The sequence below is a fragment of the Nanorana parkeri genome, unplaced genomic scaffold (assembly GCF_000935625.1).
Source record: "Nanorana parkeri isolate BGI_ZX_2015 unplaced genomic scaffold, ASM93562v1 scaffold910, whole genome shotgun sequence".
Taxonomy (NCBI): Eukaryota; Metazoa; Chordata; class Amphibia; order Anura; family Dicroglossidae; genus Nanorana; species Nanorana parkeri.
In genome coordinates, this window is record NW_017307178.1 from 410,763 (window position 1) to 433,525 (window position 22,763).

At 44.5% G+C, this 22,763-nt stretch overlaps 1 protein-coding gene across 1 annotated transcript in view; it reads left to right on the top strand.

Annotated features, from left to right (window-relative positions):
- The first annotated feature begins 10,434 nt into the window (after positions 1-10,434).
- Positions 10,435-22,763, top strand: part of CHP1 (calcineurin like EF-hand protein 1) — a 31,042-nt gene continuing 18,713 nt past the window's right edge. The window contains exons 1-2 of the mRNA XM_018566041.1: positions 10,435-10,593; positions 14,040-14,112. Coding sequence (XP_018421543.1) covers positions 10,527-10,593; positions 14,040-14,112 — 140 coding nt within the window. The 5' untranslated portion in view covers positions 10,435-10,526. The remainder of the gene's footprint in view (positions 10,594-14,039; positions 14,113-22,763) is intronic.

Below are 22,763 nucleotides of genomic sequence, written 5' to 3' on the forward strand. Positions count from 1 at the left end.
TTGTGTTGGGGGGGGGTGGCAATTGCTGAAGGACAGGCGGCTGTGTTTGAGCCATGCCCGTCAGTGGCTCTGTCTGGCATCCCACTCAGCTCCCTGGCAACCAATGACATCAGCAAGTTGGGCGGGATCAGACAGAGCCACAGGTTGCTAAGAGCAACATGGGATGCTGCAGTCACCCCTCTGATGAGTTGTCTCCTGGAGCAATAGTCTCAGGGCCCATTCACACCAATTGCGGTGCGTTCCAAAGCGGCAGCTGCTGGAACGCACAGCAATCGCTCACAAAACTTCGTTCTAGAGCGGGAGGAGGTGTGTCGGTGCATTGAAGTCAAGGGCACGCCCAGCCGCAGTGCGATCGGACGCGTGGCAAAACATTGCCTGCGTTTTAGTCCACTGCAAACGCAAAACATGCTGCATGCACTATTTTTTGCATTTGCAGCGGACCGGAGCACAGGCAATGTTTTGGCACACGTCCAATCGCACCCCAGAACAAAGGGGGACGTTTTGTGAGCAATTGCAGTGCATTCCAGCAGCTGCCGCTCTGGAACACACTGCAGTTGGTGTGAATGGGCCCTCAGGCTGCCTCATTATAGGGGCGGTTGTTTGGTGTGAACACGTTCAGGCTCTGCTGCGCTGCGATCCGGTGCACTGCAGAAGAATGCATTTTCCCACACCGCACATCACCCCCATGTTATGGTGTGAACGGGGCACACAGAATAAAATTGTTTTCATGTGTCAAAGCAAATACTGGCGCTGTGCTACAGTTGCTGAGAAACATCAATCACCACTAATCGTGTGATGGAACCCTTACTAATAAGTGACTACTATGACACCCATTTTACATTGCATCTCCCTTTTGTTTGTTCCTGCAGATAAATCGCCCAGGCCAGTTTCAGCAGGCTCGCATCTTCCTTATTGGAAGCTCATCTTCCCTTACAGAACTTTACTTCCTGAGCAAGGAGCCATGCTGTGACGTGCACACCTTAGAGGAACCATCTACTTACATTCAGCTCTTCCTCCTCTGAGCAGACACGAACAAGGACACCGCAGGAGTGCAGACAATCAGCAGCAGGCCGCCCGGGGATGACGTCACGGGGGTGGGCGTGGCAGTCATTAAAAGCACAGCGCAGCCTAAGAGGAGACAGTACATACATGTGTCCTCCTGAAAGAACTGTGTGATGTCTGAGCAGGTCATGCTGTGGTTGTAGTCACTCCATTGCATGTCTGTAGGCTGTAGCAAGTCATTTATGTAAAGTGTTATGGATGCAGTCAGGAGTAAACTCACCAGCATGGCTTTTTGTGCTCTTTTGCAACTTTAAAGGGAAATTCCACCTTTAAAAAAATCAAATTGCACACTTCTTCATAAACAAACAGTCAGTTTATTCATTTTTTGTATTGGGCCAGTAAAGCATTACAACTGCAATCAGTGTATCATGGGTGCAATGCTCTGGCTCCTCCTCTCTATGTCTGTACAGACATATATAATGGCATGCACAGGAGGAAGTATCAATAGGCCACAAGTGTGGTGATGTCAATGCACTTTGAGAACTACAAGTCCCTCTGCTGCGTTGGCTGATGGGAATTGTAGATACTCCATTCAAAGATCCTGTTAAAGGATCTGGTAATGGATGATACGGCAGTGTGGGCTGAGCCATGCCATATTAAACAATGTACACCAACCTGCGGGGAGAAGAGCCCTGTGTTTCAGGTAAACGGGACAGGAGGGGGTGCTGTGATCTGACCATGCACCCTAACTATGGATGTAACCTGAAACCTGGTCAGAAAAGTAAAAACTTAGGCCGGCCACACACCTGTCAATTTCTTCCGTTCGACCTGCGGGCTGAACAAAAAAAACTGACCCAAATCTTCCATCAACACAAACAGCGTGTCGATCGAGGAATGCCGCTGTTTACATTGTATCGAGGAATGCCGGCTGAAAGGGAGCCGACAGCTCCACACACTGTGCGAATTGTATGTGTATGGGCACCTTTAGTGCCTGTTCACACGACGTCCGTTTTGTGTGCTGACCGGATCCGTACGCTCCTGCACTCAAAATGCATACCAATGTATCCCTATGTGTTTTATGGGCTACAGTTCTCACGTGCACAGTCCGTTCAGCTTACGACAGAAAAATACTGCATGTCACATTTTGTACGGTCAGGAAACGCAAAAATTTTTTTTTTACTGGAACGCATCAAAAACGCAGCCAAAACGCACTGTAGCACCGCGTCTGCAGATACGGACCTGATCAGGACCTGAAACTCATGTGAACAGGCCCTAAGCCTTTAAAATAATCCTATGCATTGATGAGAACACACTGACACCTGTGGGGGGTTAACAAAGACTGGCACATGCTGAACAATGCACCTGTTTCTATATGCTTGCTTACTTAGTGCTTCCTGCAACAGGTTATTATAAATGGTGCACGCCAGCTGGTTCCTTTGTTGCCCTGCACTGTGCCAGATTCCAGGGCACTCACTCCAGCGTGCACCAACACTAGTGCAATTTTGAGCTAATCTTCCCCGCAATAATTTTTTCCTTCTCTCCTTTAGAACTGTTTTTGAACTAAAAAATTGGCACAAGTGCCTTATTATTTTGGTGCACACGATCAGACATTTATAGAAACTGTCGCAGTGCATGTTTAACGTGATGCTGCAACACCCCATACGACTACTGTTAGTGCTGGTTCACACCTGGGCGTTTTTCAGCGCTGATCAAAGCGCTGAAAAACGCTTAACATTGGAAATTCCATGCATTCCTATGGGCCAGGTTCACACCTGGGCGTATTTCAGTGCCTTTTGTCGTGCTGAAAAACGACCTACGCGCGATAAAGTATATGAGCTTTTTGCCAGATTTCAGCACTGATTCTGCCATAGACTTAAATGAAAACGCCCTCAAAAGGGCGTTTGCGCGTTTTTGTGTTCAAAAAACGCGCGTTTATACGCACGTTTTTCACAGGCACACAGGGCACACTCTGGGGACTGTCAGGCACACTTTTGGTCCACTTTGCTGCATCATGGAGGACTCCGCACTGTGTGGCCTTGTGGATACAGAGACTTTTATCCGCATAGTGCAGGAAAAGCCATGCATATACGACCTGCAAGACGGGGAGTAGGCGGTGGGTGGGGGGTGCTGTTGATAGTACTGGGGGGGTAGGCGGTGGGTCCTGCTGATAGTGCTGGGGGGGGGTAGGTGGTGGGTGCTGCTGATGGTGCTGGGGATGTGGCAGGTGCTGCTTATAGTGCTGGGGGGTAGCAGGACTCTGTTCTGTCCCAGCTCACTGACGTCGCTGGTTGCCAGGAGCTCCCGCTCTGCTCCCTAGCATCCAATGATGTCAGTGAGCTGGCAGGAAGCCGGACAGAGCATCACAGGTTGCTAAGAGCTCCTAGCAACCAGGGACTTTTTGGCTGCCCCTTTGCCCCCTCCCCCATAAGATGCTGCCTGAGATGATCACCTCAGGCTCCCTCATTATAGGGACGGCCCTGTTGATATGCATTGCAGTGTGCTGCCAGAATTGCTATGTGCACCTTTTTTGTCTGTTAGGCAGAGCATTCAAATAAATAGACTGCCTTAATGCAACGCAAGTTAACATGCGCCATAACATGTATTAATGGGTGCTAACATAGTGCAATAGTGTGAAAAGGCATCCACTCCCCTGATGAAATATATGATCTTTTTCTATATAATATTATATAAAAGCTATTTGGATTTGCACACATACATACTGTATCTCCATTTCAGGTAGTAAACAGAGCACGGTTAATAAACAGCATTCCAAAAAAGTGGTTACTAGTAAAACTGATTAACAGTCTCATGTGACAGTACCTGAGTGTTCCATTTCTAATAGTGTGCTGTAAGGGTGTGTTTGGGCTGCAGTGCTGTGATCCCACGTCCTGAATGGACAATGTTGGGGATATTATGTACAATACTAAAGAAGAGTTTTAGCAGGTTGTATGTACAGGAGAGGAGTTCAGAGGGTATGACAGAAGGCAATATGTGCAGAAGAAACATGCCAGAGGGTATGACAGAAGGTAGTATGTGCGGAAGAGGAGTGCCGGAGGGTATAACAGAAGGCAGTATGTGCGGAGGAAAAGTGCCGGATGGTATAACAGAAGGCAGTATGTGCGGAGGAAAAGTGCCGGAGGGTATAACAGAAGGCAGTATGTGCGGAGGAAAAGTGCCGGATGGTATAACAGAAGGCAGTATGTGCGAAGGAAAAGTGCCGGATGGTATGACAGAAGGTAGTATGTGCGGAGGAAAAGTGCCGGAGGGTATAACAGAAGGCAGTATGTGCGGAGGAAAAGTGCCGGATGGTATAACAGAAGGCAGTATGTGCGGAAGAGGAGTGCCGGAGGGTATAACAGAAGGCAGTATGTGCGGAGGAAAAGTGCCGGAGGGTATAACAGAAGGCAGTATGTGCGGAGGAAAAGTGCCGGATGGTATAACAGAAGGCAGTATGTGCGGAGGAAAAGTGCCGGATGGTATAACAGAAGGCAGTATGTGCGAAGGAAAAGTGCCGGATGGTATGACAGAAGGTAGTATGTGCGGAGGAAAAGTGCCGGAGGGTATAACAGAAGGCAGTATGTGCGGAGGAAAAGTGCCGGATGGTATAACAGAAGGCAGTATGTGCGGAAGAGGAGTGCCGGAGGGTATAACAGAAGGCAGTATGTGCGGAGGAAAAGTGCCGGAGGGTATGACAGAAGGCAGTATGTGCGGAAGGGGAGTGCCAGAGGGTATAACAGAAGGCAGTATGTGCGGAAGAGGTGTGCAGGAGGGTATAACAGAAGGCAGTATGTGTGGAAGAGGAGTGCCGGAGGGTATAACAGAAGGCAGTATGTGCGGAGGAAAAGTGCCGGAGGGTATAACAGAAGGCAGTATGTGCAGAAGAGGAGTGGAGGGGGAATGACAGAAGGCAGTATGTGCAGAAGAGGAGAGGCCGAGGGTTTGACAGAAGGCAGTATGTGCAGAAGAGGAGCAGCGGGGTAATGACTAAAGAAATATGTGCAGGAGAGGAGTGGCGGGGTAATGACCTAAGGCAGTATGTGAAGGAGAAAAGTGACGGAGGGTATGACAGCAGACAGTATCTGTTGGAGTATACAGCATGCAGGGCATGTTTGTGTGCCTGTCTCTCTATGTCAGTTTGGAGTTGGTTCTAGTTACCTCCAGTTTCGTTAGCTAGGAACTAGTGGTAACTCTTTTTGAATTTGTTGCAGCTATAGTGACACCATAAAAGTGGCACAACAAAAGAACTACCGGAATCTGTTGTACGTGTTGGAACCCTTAAATAAACTTTTACAAAGCTTTAAATGGACCATACCACTAGAAAAGTGTGGCAAATGCTTTATTAAATTGCCCCAGTATGTGCAAGAGAGACATGCATCAGATATAATGTATGGGAGAGGTGGTGGGGATAAAGGCTATGGCAGCATACACAGTGTTTAGACAGGATATATAACACATGATGGGAAAATAAGGCTGAACTGCGGGAGGAAAGGGGAAATAAAACCCTATTTTATTGGTGTATTTTTTATTGTAATCCTTATTTCCTGTACAGTGGCCATCAGATAAAGGCCAGGGACAGAGTCTTCAATCTGTCCATCAGATATCGGCCAGGGACAGAGTCTTCAATCTGTCCATCAGATATCGGCCAGGGACAGAGTCTTCAATCTGTCCATCAGATATCGGCCAGGGACAGAGTCTTTAATCTGTCTCTAAGCTGACTCAGAGCGCCGACTCACTGAAGCTCTCAACCCAGAAGTGCTCAGTTCTGAGGGCTTGCATATTCAGTGTGTCCAGAGATTGGAGAATGGCAGGCAGGGAAGGGGGACACATGTCATGGCAGAGGTTTGTGGAAAACAAAACCAGGAAAACAGTCACACTGTACACGTACGTGTCCAGCACAATCGCAGTGTACATTTGGCTGTGTTTCCAGTTTGTGACAATTTCTGGCTTTAGTTAATTTATATGGTAATGGTTATATGGATATTCAGTGTACTATTTCTACTTCTAGCATGTTTTCAGTCAGCAGCACATTGGATTTCTTTGTTTATAAGGACCATTCAGAAAATACGGTTTTGTTAAAATTCAATAGGTAACCATCTTGGTTACTGTAGTGAACAAAGTTAGTTCAAGATAAAAGTGTTGACTGAGGAGGAATAAACAAATTAGAGGAAATTGCTAGATAAAGCACATCCTGCCTAATCCAGTTAGCTGATTTGCAGTTGGCTCAGGAATCGGCATTACCATTGTATTGCAACATATACCATTTACATGCATTTGTGACTATAATAGGTAAAGTTAAACATGTGGACTTCCTGAAACTAGTTGTCAAAGTAAGCATCCAATGCCTATTGTCAGGGCTGGATTTCCCACAAGACCAACCAAGGCCTGGCCTTGGGGCAGCAGGAATGATTTTTTTCTTTCATAAAAAACATGAATTTAACTGATGCAGCGCATGACAAAGCTTTGTGACGCATTGCCGTTCGCTGTGATACCTTGTGTTGTAATTAAATATACGCCTGTATCATTTTATCACAACACAAACACCAAAACCATTTATAACATAAATCGCTTATTTTCAGTTTAGCGTTCCTTCATTTTTGTTATAATCCCCCTTTCCTCAGCCTCTCATTGGTGTGGCAGGATTCAAATAAAGTGTTAGGCCTCATTCAGGCGCCATTCACACCAGGGCGGAAGCGTTTCACCGTGGTTTCCGAACAATTTTTGAAAGAGCATTTTTTGCTGTTTTTAGTCCCGTTTCAGCGCTGAAACGCAATTAATAACGCTCAAAAACGTGCTGATCAGCACATTTCTATTAAAATGGGGATGGGGGGTTTCGTTGGGGGGTTGGGGGGGGTGGCTTACAAAATGTTGCTATGGGGCCCTGGGATTTCTAGTTATGCCCCTGACCCTTAACTCCTGGGCCACAATGACACGCCAAATCCATGTGGAACAAGTGGAAAGGAAGAAAACAGCCCGCTTTGGACCTTTGGGAATAGCAAACAAGGAATCCAACTGCCGGAAGGGATCTTTGACTTTAGGGGATACACGAACAGCCCTTCACATACTTCTTGGCATTGGACGGCAATTTTCTTTTGGATGGACTGGGGTCAGACACAAAGAACACAGAGGAGATCACCTTTGGTTAGAAAGGAAGCTGTGGTTGCAAAAAAACAAACTTGTCCATGTATAAGATCAGATGAGGCTGTTTGCACACAAAGGATGTCAATTCTGACACCTTCCAAGCCCACATAATAGCTACTAGGAAGGCAACTTTTCTGGAGAGATAGTCCAAAGGAATTCCCCTTAGTAAAGGTGGCCATACACTTTACAACCCTCGCAAGACTTTTGTCTTGCAAGGGTTGTAAAGTACGATCTGCCCATCTTGGACAGGCAGATTGTACTTGCGATCATCGCAAGCCCGCCCCTCTGAGCCTATGAAGCATTTCGGAGGCGCAAAGGCATAGATCAGAGCAAACTGGTCCCACACTACAAAGGCAACCATTGATGCCGCTGTCAGGTTCCAAGTTCTGGAAACAAACCTGTCCATCTTCTTGTTCAACCAGGACGTTAGGAGATCTACGTCAAGTATCGCCTAACACAGGCAGATCTACTGAAACCCATCCAGATGGAGGGACCATGCTCTAGTACCCAAGCATTGTCTGCTGAGATAATCCTCCTGACAATTTTTTACCCGAAAATGATGAACAGAGCAAAGCGGACTTGAGTTTTACATCCATTGTCTCTGGGGACACTACACGAAACTAAGCAGAAAGTGTACGGGAGAGGGTTATAGCCCCTTGGGTCTGGCTGCCAGTTTACTTCTCCTGTAATGAGCCTTCAAACAAATGAGGCATAGAAAATATCTACACAAAGACAAAAAAGCAATATAGACAAAAAAAAGTCCCAAGGAAAAAACAAAAGCAAACAATGGTGATTGTGCAAAAAAAAATTCTCAGATGATTTGCAGCCAATCTGCATATAACTCTCAGGTAAGGATAATCAAACAATGCAGGCAGACCTTCACCTCCACCCAGTGAGTGATGACATCAAGTGAGTGCTCACCTGGGGAGGTAGACCCACAGAGCTAGGTCAAATGCGCTTTTTCCCTTCTTAATGGGGGAGGGAAGCCCATGCACAGAAAAGGCGATAAGGTCTCCTCAGATCACAGGTACCAGCATAAATCCAGGTGGAAAGAGAAAAAGGACAAGGACATAGTGCGTAACGTCCAATAAAATGCAATTTATTAAATAAAAAATGCGTACTCACAATGGTGTAAACAGTACAGGCATTGGGTATTGCTGGATCAGACCAGCAGGGCAAATGGCAGCAAAGCGATAAAAAAACCTGTTCGTCCGGCTCAGCTCAGTGCAGTGACATCAGAAGCTCTGCCCTACGTACGTTGACGTAACGTAGGTAGGGCAGAGCTTCTGATGTAACGTACGTAGGGCAGAGCTTCTGATGTCACTTCTTCTGATTATATTTTCTATGCCTCATTTGTTTGAAGGCTCATATATGTGACTCATTTATATGTTTCAATGTATTACATATGTATGATTATTAGCTCGGCACAATATTGTTTTTCACATTGTCCAGATATTTAGTTATATCCTTAGTGCTTGGTAGCTCTTATTTCCACATTACACTTACTGGCGCTGATCACCTTATTGTTTATTTTTTCTTCTCCTGTAGATGGTAGTTAAACCCTTAAAGCATTAAACCCGCAACCAGGTGCAATGCCCAAGCTCCTGCGGACTATTCCTTTCAGGTTGAGGCCTGTGGTGATGGAGGCAGGGATCCCAACCTGAAATAAGTAATTTCAGGGAGGTGCCCTTCTCATTTCAGGGAGGTGCCCTTCTCATTTCAGGGAGGTGCCCTCTGTCAAACCCCACCTCTCCGAAAATAATGGCAGACAGCAAAGAAGCTAATGCTTCCCTTGCTTTCTGCTGTTTTCTGCCGTCAGAATAAAAAGGAAAAAAAAACAGCATAGGAATGAATAGCTAGATTGCTAGTGGCTATTTCTATTTGCAATAGCCAATAGCAAGGTGGAAATTGCACCTGCCCTCTGCTGCTGTCAGTCAGCAGAGGAGGACCTGATGAGGTCCACCTCTATTGATTGACAGCAGCAGTGAGCGTCTGCAATAGCTAGTCTCCTATTGCAAATTGAAATAGCCAATAGCAATCTAGATATGCATTCCTATGCCGTTTTTTGATTTATTTATTTTTAAGTGCCGGGGGCCCCGATGTAAAAAAAACAAACAAACAACCAACAGGGAAAGGTTTACTCTGCTAGATAAGCAGAGTAAACCTTTCCGGGAGAAAATGTTTCCCTCCCGGGTGTCAGGCAGCCGCTATCTTATAGTGGGAGACTCCCGGAACATCTGGAAGAGTTGAGATGTCTGTGGAGGTGGAAGAAGTATTTAATGGACTACAAGTGTGGTGACATCTGCAACTGCCTTGCTACTTCATTGAGCACTACGAGTTCCTCTGCCATGGTGGCTGACAGGACTTGTAGGTTTTTCATTCACATATCATATGAATGGATCTGTCACTGAAGGATGAAGCTGTGAGGGCCGGCGCGCTAATCTAAAAACTTTACAGAAGCCTGTGGGCAGATTTAGGTCAGTGGTGGGAGTACGGAATGGCACCATCCTATACACTAAATATGTGTGTAACATGGAACATGGTATTAAAATAATATTAAACCCTATTTGATTTTTTGCTAATTGAGATGCTGAAGACAAGACTTATATTGTGTGCTCTTTTTTTATGAAGCTTCTTAATTTCCGTCTCCTCGTTTCACCATCATCCCCCATCTCTGGCCTTGATTTCTGTTTCTGTTCTGTCACCCCTCGGAGTCACCCTTGTGTGTGCACGCCCAGTATGCCTGCCGCTGCTGCCTTGGCTGTACATCTACAGGCAGCCTAGAGGAATAGCAATGAGGTGACGATGGTCCCAGTGCACATGCGTGATGATGAAAGGAATGTAGCCCTGAGGAGGGCATCACATTGCACACTCGCCAACAGGAAGTTCCTGGAAGCTGCACAGAGGACACTGAAGGCTGCACCATTCACATGAAGTAAATGTAAGTTTTTAGGGGCATTCTAGGAAAAAATGATTAGGGCAAGCGGAATGTATCTGAAGAAGAAAAACTGAGGATTTAGTACTATTTTTAAAGTAGCCTTTAATTTCAAGCTGTGTCCCTTTAACGTTGTCACCAACCAGATCACAATCGATCCAGAAGTTATGTTTTAAATAAAGCTGTGTAAAAAAAAAAAAACAAGACATATACATGCGTAGAACGTGCAGGCGGAGTCCCCTTTAAAAGGCGATGGGTGCTATAGGCGTGGCCTGCAGTGCGGGCGGGGTTATCACAAATAACCGAAGCCGATTAGAGGCCACTGGGCGTGTTGTGGGCGTGCTTGACCAATCGCGTCACTAGACACGCCCTCTGGCTAAATAATACAGGTTCAGCTTGTCAGTGTTGTAGAGAAGACAGATTTGTGGTCAGGAAGTGCCGGGGGATCGCGATGGGTTCCAGATCTTCCACACTGCTGAGGGACGAGGAGTTAGAAGAGATCAAGAAGGAGACTGGATGTAAGTGGCGGGGGAGGAGCAGAGTGAAGCTTGTGGAACCCTCTACAGGCCTGAGATGATGTGTACACCACAGTGCAGGGGTATATGACAGACAGTCAGCCTTCCGGACTCCGGATTATGTAATATGTCATGTGTGTGTTTATATCTGTACATGGTGTGTCGTGTGTTTTGTATCTATACATGGTGTGTGTCATGTGTGTGTGTTTTGTATCTATACATGGTGTGTGTCATGTGTGTGTGTTTTGTATCTATACATGGTGTGTGTCATATGTGTGTGTTTTGTATCTGTACATGGTGTGTGTCATGTGTGTGTGTTTTTGTTTTTTATCTGTACATGGTGTGTGTCATGTGTGTGTGTTTTGTATCTGTACATGGTGTGTGTCATATATGTGTGTGTGTTTTGTATCTGTACATGGTGTGTGTCATGTGTGTGTGTGTTTTGTATCTGTACATGGTGTGTGTCATGTGTGTGTGTTTTGTATCTGTACATGGTGTGTGTCATGTGTGTGTGTTTTGTATCTGTACATGGTGTGTGTCATGTGTGTGTGTTTTGTATCTGTACATGGTGTGTGTCATGTGTGTGTGTTTTGTATCTGTACATGGTGTGTGTGTGTTTTGTATCTGTACATGGTGTGTGTTGTGTGTGTGTGTGTGTGTGTGTTTTTTTTATATTCCCATTATTGTCATCTGCCCTGACCACAGCCATTAAAGAACAACTCCAGACAAAACTTGTACGAACCCTTGCAGGTGGCTCTACCCTCAAGGGGTTAACTGCCCTTTTTAAAGAAAAGATAAAGTTCTACTCCCCTGATCCTCAGAGCTGGCTTGCTCTAAGACCGGTCCTTCCAGCCTCTCTTCCCCCCTCCTCTGCAGCGGTCTGAGGTCCCGTAAACTATCACATTCTTTATACTGTGTATAGATGTGGGGATGCCAAGGAACATTCCAGTGCTGCAGTGTAGGAGGAGAGGCTTCAGAGACCGGAGAAGCAGGCAGCCAGCTCAGTGGTTTGGGTGAGTATAACCTCTTCTTCTTTCCCCTCTTCTCTTCTTTTTTTTAAGACTGAAAGGAGCAGTTAACCCTTACATGTAGGGATAGCCCCAAGGATTAATGTTTGTTCTGCCCAGAGTTCTTCCCATGTCTCGGTGTGGAATAACACAGCTCATTAACTTGTCTTTCTTTGTACATGTAACGAGTCGTGTTTTATATTGCTTTATAATATTTTTTTTCTATGTTCATTTCTGGATTTGGGCATCTGTTACAGATCCTTATTGTGACAGGTTCTCTTTGTCTCCTGTATTGGTTTCTGATTATTTAACCCCTTCATGACTGAGGCCCTTTTTTCATTTTTTGCACCCATGTTATATTCCACATTTTAGGCCTGAAAATGACGTAAAACCCCCCCAACATTATATATTTTCTGAATGCCAAGACCCTATAGAATAAAATGGTGGTAGTTGAAAATTTTTATGTTGCGCAATATTAGCGCAACTCCTTATTAAACCCCAAAATTTAGTGACAAATTTAATTAAATGCCCCAAAACACAACAAATTACCCATTTTAATTGAGCACAGCAGCCTCGACTTCCCTATAGTAGGATACGGCTACATGCAGTTATACGCGGTTACACACACCTGAACCTGCACATCCGTGGGCATCCAACTGTGGGCACCCGGACCCACACATGTTGGGTATCATCACGTGTGCCAGAGAGAGCAATCATTCTAGGGCCAATATTCCTGGATGACTGTACAGGATATTAAAGCGTCACCTGTGGACACTTTGGGGAACCATATTTTGTCACCATTTCCCGGGCGCGTGCGGTTTTTATTTGGGTATTTATTTACGCGGTACAACCTTCACTTTCATATTTTACAAACAAATTCTGGATTATAGTGGCTTTGTGCGCTAACATGAACTGAAGTGCAATTGTAACTAACATTTTGGGTTTAATAAAGAGTTAAAAATAAATGTGTATATAATAATCTGTCTCTTGCGACATAATAACTTGCAGCTGCTGCTGTCTTATTCTCCAGGTCTGTGCTGGAAATGTGTAACTCTCGGGGGGGGGTAAAAAACACTGACCCCATAGTTCTCCTTTAAGTGATTTTTCAGGCCTAAAATGTGAATTATAACGCGTGTGCAAAAACCACCTTGGCAGAGAGGTAGTTAAACGCATGATACCGTGTGTTCATGGTACAGTGCACCTAACGTGGTACCGTGTGATAGGTGAGCTGCGTTGCCTGTCATTGTAACGGCACCCCAACATACCTCTTGGCGGCTGTGCGCTGCGTTTAACACCACTCCACGGTGCTAGGTTAACGGGCCAGCGAGCTGGCCATACAATGGTTGACTTTTCTATCGGAACGTTCCGTCATGCTCAGAGACCCGACGACTGTCGTTCAATATTTCCCTTTTGATTTTAATACTCTATTTTGGAATGAATAGAATTTCAGGAGCGAAAACCACATTCCATGTTTAGAATTCCACTCATTCTCGGAAAACGTGGGCTTTGCTTAAGGCAGCCTGAATAAAAATGCAGCCCAACCTAGAAACACCCTCCAGACTGACACCCACCCATCGAGGCATTTTCCTATTTACATAACTCCTCCCAAGAGCCAGCCTACTAATTGTATCAGGGCTGAGGGCTCCTGAGAGCAGTACTGAGGCAGGGTGCTATCATGTTTTCCCGAAAGCTATGCACAGCACCTTTTCAAACCCTTCTCACCAGCTATGATCTACTTGCATTGCATAGAGAAGTACAGATCAGCGTAGGCAAAATATAAACCCTTCTCACCAGCTATGATCTACTTGCATTGCATAGAGAAGCACGGGTCAGTGGAGGCAAAATATAAACCCATCTCACCAGCTATTATCTACTTGCATTGCATAGAGAAGTACAGATCAGCGTAGGCAAAATATAAACCCATCTCACCAGCTATGATCTACTTGCATTGCATAGAGAAGCACAGGTCAGTGGAGGCAAAATATAAACCCATCTCACCAGCTATGATCTACTTGCATTGCATAGAGAAGCACGGATCAGCGTAGACATAATATAACCCATCTCACCAGCTATGATCTACTTGCATTGCATAGAGAAGCACAGATCAGCGTAGGCAAAATATAACCCATCTCAACAGCTATGATCTACTTGCATTGCATAGAGAAGCACAGGTCAGTGGAGGCAAAATATAAACCCTTCTCACCAGCTATGATCTACTTGCATTGCATAGAGAAGCACAGATCAGCATAGGCAAAATATAAGCAGATTAAACTTGAGCTTTAACTAGTCTTGACGCGGATTACATTTCACCGCTATCCATAGCCATTTATATTGGAGATTTGTTTTTCTTTTTAGTATGGTCCTGTAGCTTCAGCTTTATACTTTTTAGTAGTTTTCTACTTTAGGTAACGTTCTAATGTGTGTATTTCTTGTTCTCTCTAGTCTCTCACAGCCAAATAACCCGTTTGTACAGCCGGTTCACAAGCCTCGATAAGGGAGAAAACGGGACCTTAAGGTGAGTGCTCCATAATGTAAATAATATACGGGCCTCAATCGCCTCCCTATCAATGTCACCAATTTGTCAGCTTCCAGCCTATCAGAGTGCTCTTTCTGTATGTATCCTTAGAGCATCTCTGTCCAAGGTACATGACGCTTCACAACTGATCATGTAGAAAAGCAGATCAACCTGTGGGTGATTGTACATGGCATAAGTCAGCTTGTCTTTCAAAGTGTCTGGTAAGTATTGGGACCTCCTGCAATTCCCTTCCTCCTGACCACCAGTGTGGGCTAGTTAAAATGCTCTTGCTTTCTTTTCTCCTTAGAGAAAGCTCTTGTTTTCACCACGTTGGAAAGTGAATGGGAAAAGAATTGTTCAGATACAGAGACTGCTTCGTGGGTTTAAGAAACATGTAGAGCAGCGGTTCTCAACCATTCTAGTGCCGCGACCCTTTGATCAAATTGCCCAAGTTGTGGCAACCCCCTAACAGTATAACTATTTTCGTTGCTCCTTCATCGCTGTCATTTTGCTACCGTTAGCTATTGGATAGTGGCACTCGGCCGCCCGGGAGAGAAACCCTTTCTCCCGGAAAGGTTTATTCTGCTCGATTCGAGCAGAGTAAACCTTTCCCTGTTCTGTTTTTTTTTTTTTTTCTGACATCGGAGTCGCCCGCTGCCGTCAGTCAAAAGTAAAAAAAAACCAAAAAAAAACCCAGCATAGGAATGCATAGCTAGATTCCTATTGACTATTTCAATTTGCAATATCCAATAGCAAGCTGGCTATTGCACCTGCCCTCTTCTGCTGTCAATCAATAGAAGAGGACCTGATGGAGAACTTCAGGTCCCCCACTGCTGATTGACAGCAGCAGTGGGCGGGTGCACTAGCTATTGGATATTGCAAATTGAAATAGCCAATAGGAATCTAGCTATGCATTCCTATGCTGTTGTTTTTTTCCTGACTGATGGCGGCCGATCGAGCAGAGTAAACCTTTCCGGGGGAAAATGTTTATCTCCCGGGCAGCTGGAAGACTCCCGCAGCGTCCGGGAGAGTTGATGTCTTTAGGCGACCCCTGGCATATCGTCATTCGGCCCCTCGACGGGGTCGCGACCCACAGGTTGAGAACCACTGATGTAGAGCAGGGGTAGGCCAACTTTAGCCCTCCAGCTCTGGTGAAACTACAAATCCCATAAGGAATTGCAAGACCCTGCCAGCCACAGGCTTGACCACTAGCCCAGGTAAATGCATGATGGGATTGGTAGTTTCACCACAGCTGGAGGGCTGACGTTTGCCTACCCCTGATGTAGTGAAATTGGCAGCCTTGTCTTCCGGTGCTTGGGTCCCAGGTTTGATTTACACCAAAGACATTGTATGCATAGTTTATATGTCCTATCTTTTGTTTTGTATGGGTTTCCTCCAGGTGCTAGATGTATTTCTCCTATTGTATGAGTTCTAAACTTCTTCAGAAGCAGGGACATGTGTGACTGTTTCAGCATTCTATCTAATATTGTATTGTAGGTGCTGTAGATGATGAAATAAACATTCAGAAGCATAACTTGCAGATAGTGTGCTGTGTGTGACCACTCTCACCCATTGCAGCCAATTTCCCCCAAGTCATGTTTCTAGGGAACGTTAGTATGTGAAATTGGAGAAATTGGGTTCTAGGGGCACCAAAGACAATAATTCGAACTCCAGTCTCCCCCCCTTTTTTCTGTTTTATCTGCTTCTGGTGTTTGGTGGAAAGCTGTGCTGTTCTTTAATTTTCTCCACTCTCCTCCTATCCCCACCATGTTCCTCCTGAATTTTTATAGAAGGGCATTATAGCAGGCATACTTCCTGTCTGTGTGAAGTCAAGTCTTCCACAAGTACCACTGACTGTCCATAGACATGCTACCTGGGCTGCAGGGGTTGCCAGTCATAACTGATGTATTCTGTGTGGTGCACACAACTTCCAAAGGGCACGTTTTATCTGGATTAGGTCGTTATCTGCAGAGCCCTGTCCCTCCCTGTGCACATGGGACTCTGGAATGTATATGTATCTCTGATTTAGTGTCTGTGCAGTGTCATCCAAAGATATGAAGCAGCATCTTGTTTCATCTGGAGGGGAAAGGGTTATGCAGAGAGCCGCTTTCTACTGCTCCCTGTGTACACTGAATCCCGGCACTCAGTAACTACTCTGCAACTGACCTTGTACTGTAGGTTGTTGTATTGCTCACTATGTGTAAACGCAGTGTTGTTTCTTATTCATGACAACTGACTTGCTGTGTACTTTATTGTATTAGGTGATAATAGACTCAATTCATAAAACTTTAACACAAGTCATGTGGCTGTATTTTCCGGATCTTACTTTTTTTTCTGTAGCTATGTATCTATCTTCTAGTATGTTAGCTTTGTGAACTGAACCTAATGCATGGTGTGTCATTCACTTGTACAGCAGCAGTAAGGAGTGACTTGTGCTTGGGCAGTGTGATCTGGCTTACAAACACACGTTAGCCAACAAGATGTTGTTTATGTCTTGTACTGTTCACATTTAGGCAAGGCTGCGCCTGTCATAATGTCTGCAAAATGTCAATCACTGTTGCAGTGGGCATTATTGCAATGACATGCTGGCTCCTCCCACAAGAGTGCAGAGCAGGGTGAAAGAGACCAAGGATGGTCATGTGACCCACTCTTCCTTGTACCATGCTCTTCATCTTTCAGCATGCCATTCATTCTACAACAATTTATTAAACTAGTAATGCACCGATACAGAGTACTCCTTCTGACTGGCAGTGCCACGAGGGAGCATGGAGCCGGCTTCCCGGCCAATCAGAAAATTGGGCAGTGGGTCATGACCCGCCTCTCAACTTCTGATTGGCTAAGAAGCCGGCTTTAACTTTTTGCTAGGAAGCCTGGCTTCTTGACCAACAGAAAGCTGGGTGGCAAATCATGACCTGCCTCCCAACTTCCTGATTGGCTAAAAAAATCGGCTTCATGCTCTCTAGTGACACTGCAAGGCAGTCTTGCTTCCTGACCACGGATTTTTGGTATCCGTGCATCCTTATATTAAACCTTCCGTAATATAAATATATACATTATATTCCATTTGGTTTATAATTAAAAAATGTGACGTGCCTGTTACTTGGCAGATTTCAGAGGTTCTAAGCAAACAATATCACGGCACTTGAGAAATAGCATTCTATAATATAAACTGCTTTAGTCTGGTTTTCCACCAGAATAGCAAGCTGAAGTTTTATGTGGAGTTTAACCTTCAATGAAAAATGTTTGTGAGGTTACATTACATAAGTAAAACTCTCTCACCTACTGTTTATATGTGTACTACTTGTTCTAAACAATGTTTGGTGTAAACTAGCTGGGGCAATTTCTAAGATCCTGAAAGACCGGGTTTAATGAATAGAATGTGAGTGTGGTTCATTGTGTTTTAAATAGTTCAATACCTTTTTTTTATCTTCTATACATTTTCATACAGTTGTGTGAAAAAGTGTTGGCCCCCATTGTTCATTGTTTTGCACATTTGTCACACTTTAATGTTTCAGATCATCAAACAAATTGAAATATTAGTCAAAGATAACACAAGTAAACACAACATGCCGTTTTTATTAAGGGAAAACAAAATCCAAACCCACATGGCCCTGTTTGAAAAAGTGTTAAAACATAACTTAACTAGCTTAACACGCTTGAGTTCAATTTCTCTAGCCATACCTGTTCGCAATCAAGAAATCACTTAAATAAGACTTGACTGACAAAGTGAAGTAAACCAAAAGATCCTCAAAAGCTACACATCATGCCGAGATCCAAAGAAATCCAGGAACAAATGAGAAAGAAAGTAATTGAGATCTATCAGTCTGGAAAAGGTTATAAAGCCATTTCTAAAGCTTTGGGACTCCAGCGAACCACAGTGAGAGCCATTATCCACAAATGGCGAAAACATGGAACAGTGGTGAACCTTCCCATGATTGGGCGGCCAACCAAAATTTACCGCAAGAGCGCAGCGATGACTCATCCAAGAGGTCACAAAAGACCACACAATGACATCCAAAGAACTGCAGGCCTCACTTGCCTCAGTTCAGGTCAGTGTTCATGACTCCACCATAAGAAAGAGACTGGGCAAATACCTGCATGGCAGAGTTCCAAGACGAAAACCGCTGCTGAGCAAAAAGAACCTAAAAGCTTGTCTCCGTTATGCCAGAAAAAATCTTGATGATCCCCAAGACTTTTGGGAAAATACTCTGTGTACTGACGAGACAAAAGTTGAACTTTTTGGAAGGTGTGTGTCCCATTACATCTGGCGTAGAGTAACACCGCATTTCAGAAAAAGAGCATCATACCAAACAGTAAAATATGGTGGTGATGGTCAGGGGCTGTTTTGCTGCTTCAGGACCTGGAAGACTTGCTGTGATAAATGGAACCATGAATTCTGCTGTCTACCAAAAAATCCTGGAGGGTAATGTGCGGCCATCTGTTTGTGACCTCAAGCTGAAGCGAGCTTGGGTTATGCAGCAGGACAATGATCCAAAACACACCAGCAAGTCCACCTCTGAATGGCTGAAGAAAAACAAAATGAAGACTTTGGAGTGGCCTAGTCAAAGTCCTGACATTAATCCCACTGAGATGCTGTGGCATGACCTTTAAAAAGGCGGTTCATGCTCGAAAACCTTCCAATATGGCTGAATTACAACAATTCTGCAAAGATGAGTGGACCAAAATTTCTGCACAGCGCTGTAACAGACTCACTGCAAGTTATCGCAAACGCTTGATTGCAGGTCTTGCTGCTAAGGGTGGCCTAACCAGTTATTTGGTTTAGGGGGCAAACCCTTTTTCACACAGGGCCATGTGGGTTTGGATTTTGTTTTCCCTTAATAATAAAAACCTTCCTTTTTTTTAAAAACCTCATGTTGTGTTATCTTTGACTAATATTTAAAGGAGAACTATGGGGTTAGGGCTTTTCCCCATAGTTCTCAGAAGGGCAACGGGAGGACAAAAACTAGCATCCTCCCGTTGCCCAAAGCTCAGTATACCGCGAGCTACAGCTCGCGGTATACTGAGACGCCGCAGCTGAAATGGATCCCGACAATTTTTAAACTTTGTTTGGTGATCTGAAACATTAGTGTGACAAACGTGCAAAACAATGGAAAAACAGGAAGGGGGCTAACACTTTTTCACACAACTGTATATAACCCTGCTTTCCCCAGTAGACCCAAATGTGATTTCTCCCTTTCCAAATACAGCACCTTTTCTTCCAGCATTCATTGGATGACCCTGGGCACTTCAGCATGTGGGTATAGTTGCCTCCTGTTGGGAGGATTGGGGACTATGAAATTGAAAAATGCACAGCCCTTTCTAGTGGCCTATATCTATGTACATCTCGGTGTCCTGGGCAGGTAGGCCGTCTCTGATGAATTTACCAGCTGCTGGTCCTGTCGGCACAAACCCTCAGGTCCTGGAAAGTCACCCCAGCGATTCGAGATTTGTGCTTGTATGTCATCATACAGGAAGTAGAGTTTTCAGATGCCCTGCAGACCTCCCACATCTAGGAAACCTCCTAAAGGCCTCTCTTCTGAAAAGGCGGTGCAGCCATATTTTCAGTTACTCCTCTGACCGGCAGTGCCGCGAGGGAACATGGAGCCGGCTTCCTGGCCAATCAGAAAGCCGAACCGCGGGTAATAACCCACCTCTTGGCTTCTTGATTGGCCGGGAAGCCGGCTTCCTTGTCAATCAGCATGGAGACGGCTTCCCGGGAAATCAAGAAGCTGGGCAGCGGGTAATGACATGCTGCCCGGCTTCCTGATTTCCTGGGAAGCCGTCTCCATGCTACCGGAAGTACAGGTATCAGCGAGTACTGAAAAATTAAATCGGTACTTGTACTCAATACCGAAAAACTGGTATCGGTGCATCCCTAGGAGACACCATTCGGTATTTTCTTAGGAAATGATGGTTGGAACTCAGACAATGCTGCCATACAAAATGAAGCATGAAACCATTATAAGACATGACATTATGTGGACTAGAAGTCTAGGATAAAATTGCTTTTTTTTTTTTTTCCGCTTTTCTTTTCAATAAAGAACAACCTGCTTGAACGGGTCCGTGCTGGATGGTGTTTTTTAATTACGTACAGAGAAGTAATTACGTACTTGGTGCTGAACATTTTGTTTAAAACTTAATTGCAAACCTTACCTCCATTTAGAGTTTAATTATAGTAAACGTTTGCTAAAAGGCGTGTAATTGCCTTGAGAATGTTAGCTCAGGTAAATGTTTAACCTTCAAAGCGAGTGTTTAGGAATATATGACCATGTATAGTACAATGTAGTCCATTCTTGTGACAAGTTCTGCTATGTTCTGCTTGGGGTCAAAATGACTCCTCTGGCTGATTATGTGTCAGGTCATTGAAAACCGTTTGAGATGTAAAATCCACCTTTCTCCCTCAGCCAGTCTATTTGTCCTTTTGCATGTTTTATAGCAGGGGTAGCCAAACTCCGGTACTCCAGCTGTGGTGGAACTACAAATAGGCATTGCAAGATTCTCACAGCCACAGACATGATTCTTGGAGAGAGATGCATCATGGGGATTTACCCCTGTTTTCCACCGTCACTCGACCCGCCAGTGATGCAGTTTAGCGGTTACTGTTTATTATGCTGTTTGGCTGTGCTGTCCAAATGAGTTCTGCGGTTTAGATTTTGGAGGACTGGATTGTGACTACCATTATCCATTTTTAATTGTCTTTAATAAATAATAGGGCTGCAACCAACTAATCGATCATGAGAATAGTTGTCATCTATTCTCATGATCGATTAGTTGGTTGGATCCACTAGCTCTCTCCTCCACGCTGGGAGGAGGGCACAGCAAGCAGTAGGCAGGTGTAATAGCCAGCCGGCTATTGCAATTTGAAATGGGACAATAGCAGGGTGGCTATTGCACCAGCCCACCACTGCTGTATTTACATTCAGCTGCCATCTGCAGGATCTCACCACTGGCAGCTGTCATTCCCTGGCTGAAGCTATTCCAGCGCCATGTGCTTACAATACAATTATTCCCAAAAAAAATTTCAACATTTATAAAAGGTGGGAAACATGTAATTTTTCGGTTTCGGCCTGACAAATTCTGCTGCGGGATGTGTTGCAGTGCTATTCATTTCAATGGCACCCCAAACGCGCCTCCCACCCGCAGTGTGATCGCCCGCACTGGAAGGAAAGGTACCGCGATGCCATGCATTCAAGTGCACTGCGATTGCAAAAAATGTGTGCATGCAGTTTTATTCTGAAGCAAACTTTGTAACACTCCATTTGTACATTTTATTTTAATTTAAGAATGGTATTTATTATTTATTATTTTATTTTTTATCCGATTTATCGAAAAAAGAATTGACCAACTAACAAGATTATGAAAATAATCATTCGTTGCAGCCCTAATAAATGATGATTACACAAAAAGGAGGCGCATTCTTCTGTTTTTTCATAGGTGGAGACTAATGTCTAATCATTTTTTATTTTTTGGTCTTGAAATACCCAATAACCTCCTCACGCCATCTTAATAATGTAAAGCATGCACGCCACAGTACACAAAGAGGTGGCATATAAAAAAGAAAGTGCAGTATTCAATTCAATAACAGCAACGCAGAAAACTTCTTGGCTCCTTTGCACTTAAACATGAGGTACTTTGAATTTTTTTTAATGGCAATGGAGACAATTTCTAAACCTATGGAGAGTGAAGGGGAGGTCTACCTCTAATGTTGGTTTATCAGGGTATAAAAAGTAACAATTCAGTGAGGGTTTTCTACCCTGGCTAAGGCTGGGTTCACACCATCTTCTGGACCAGATCTGGAACATAGTGCATTGCATTTTTGACTTGATTTTGACGTATTTGGATTTTTTTTAAATAGGTTTTTTTTTGTAGCTTAAAATGTTCATAATGGTTGTGTTCCATACATTTTTGATGCGTTCGTGCATTCCAGACCAGACAAAATAGGACAAACCAGTATTTTTCTGGTCTGGTCTGGAACGGACTGAGCTGGTGAGAACAGAGGCCAGAAATGACATAGGGATACATTGGGATGCATTTTGGGTCCGGAAACGGTCTGGAGGTAATCTGGATGTGGTGTGAATGAGCCCTAAGTCCTGTTCCTCACTGAGCTTTGGCCTGCAGTGTTGCAGTATAGGTAGTGAGGCTTGTTGAGGTTGTGGCTACTTTTGATTTTCTCATTCGTCTGATAAAGTGCTTGGATTTCCTGTTACAGAGATAAATACGTATTGTTCTACTCGCAGCAAGCCTGCCAAGAGAATTGTAAACGATATTATCAGTGTGGGGATATTAGTTGAAATACGTTGGTCTGTTTCTTCTGTTTGTAGCTCCAGGAAGCTCGTTCAAGTCTTCAAAGAACACCTTTGTTTTTCCATTTGTTTAGTAAAACGTTCAAAGATTGTGTGTTCCAAGACAAACAGATGATGCACAGTATAGGGAGCTATTTGTCGAATAATCCTCTTAGTAGGTGCGCATTGTGTATTTGCTCATTGACTAGAAGGCATTGTGCTTTTATCTGTCCGCTGTAGCCAGTGCCAGTGTCGCTTGTAAAAGGGTTTGCGCAGCGCTTTACAATGCAAGGAAGACATTACAATTCAAGACGAGATGGCAAGGAGGGCCCTGCCCGTGAGGGGTTATTTTATTATCATATTTTAAGT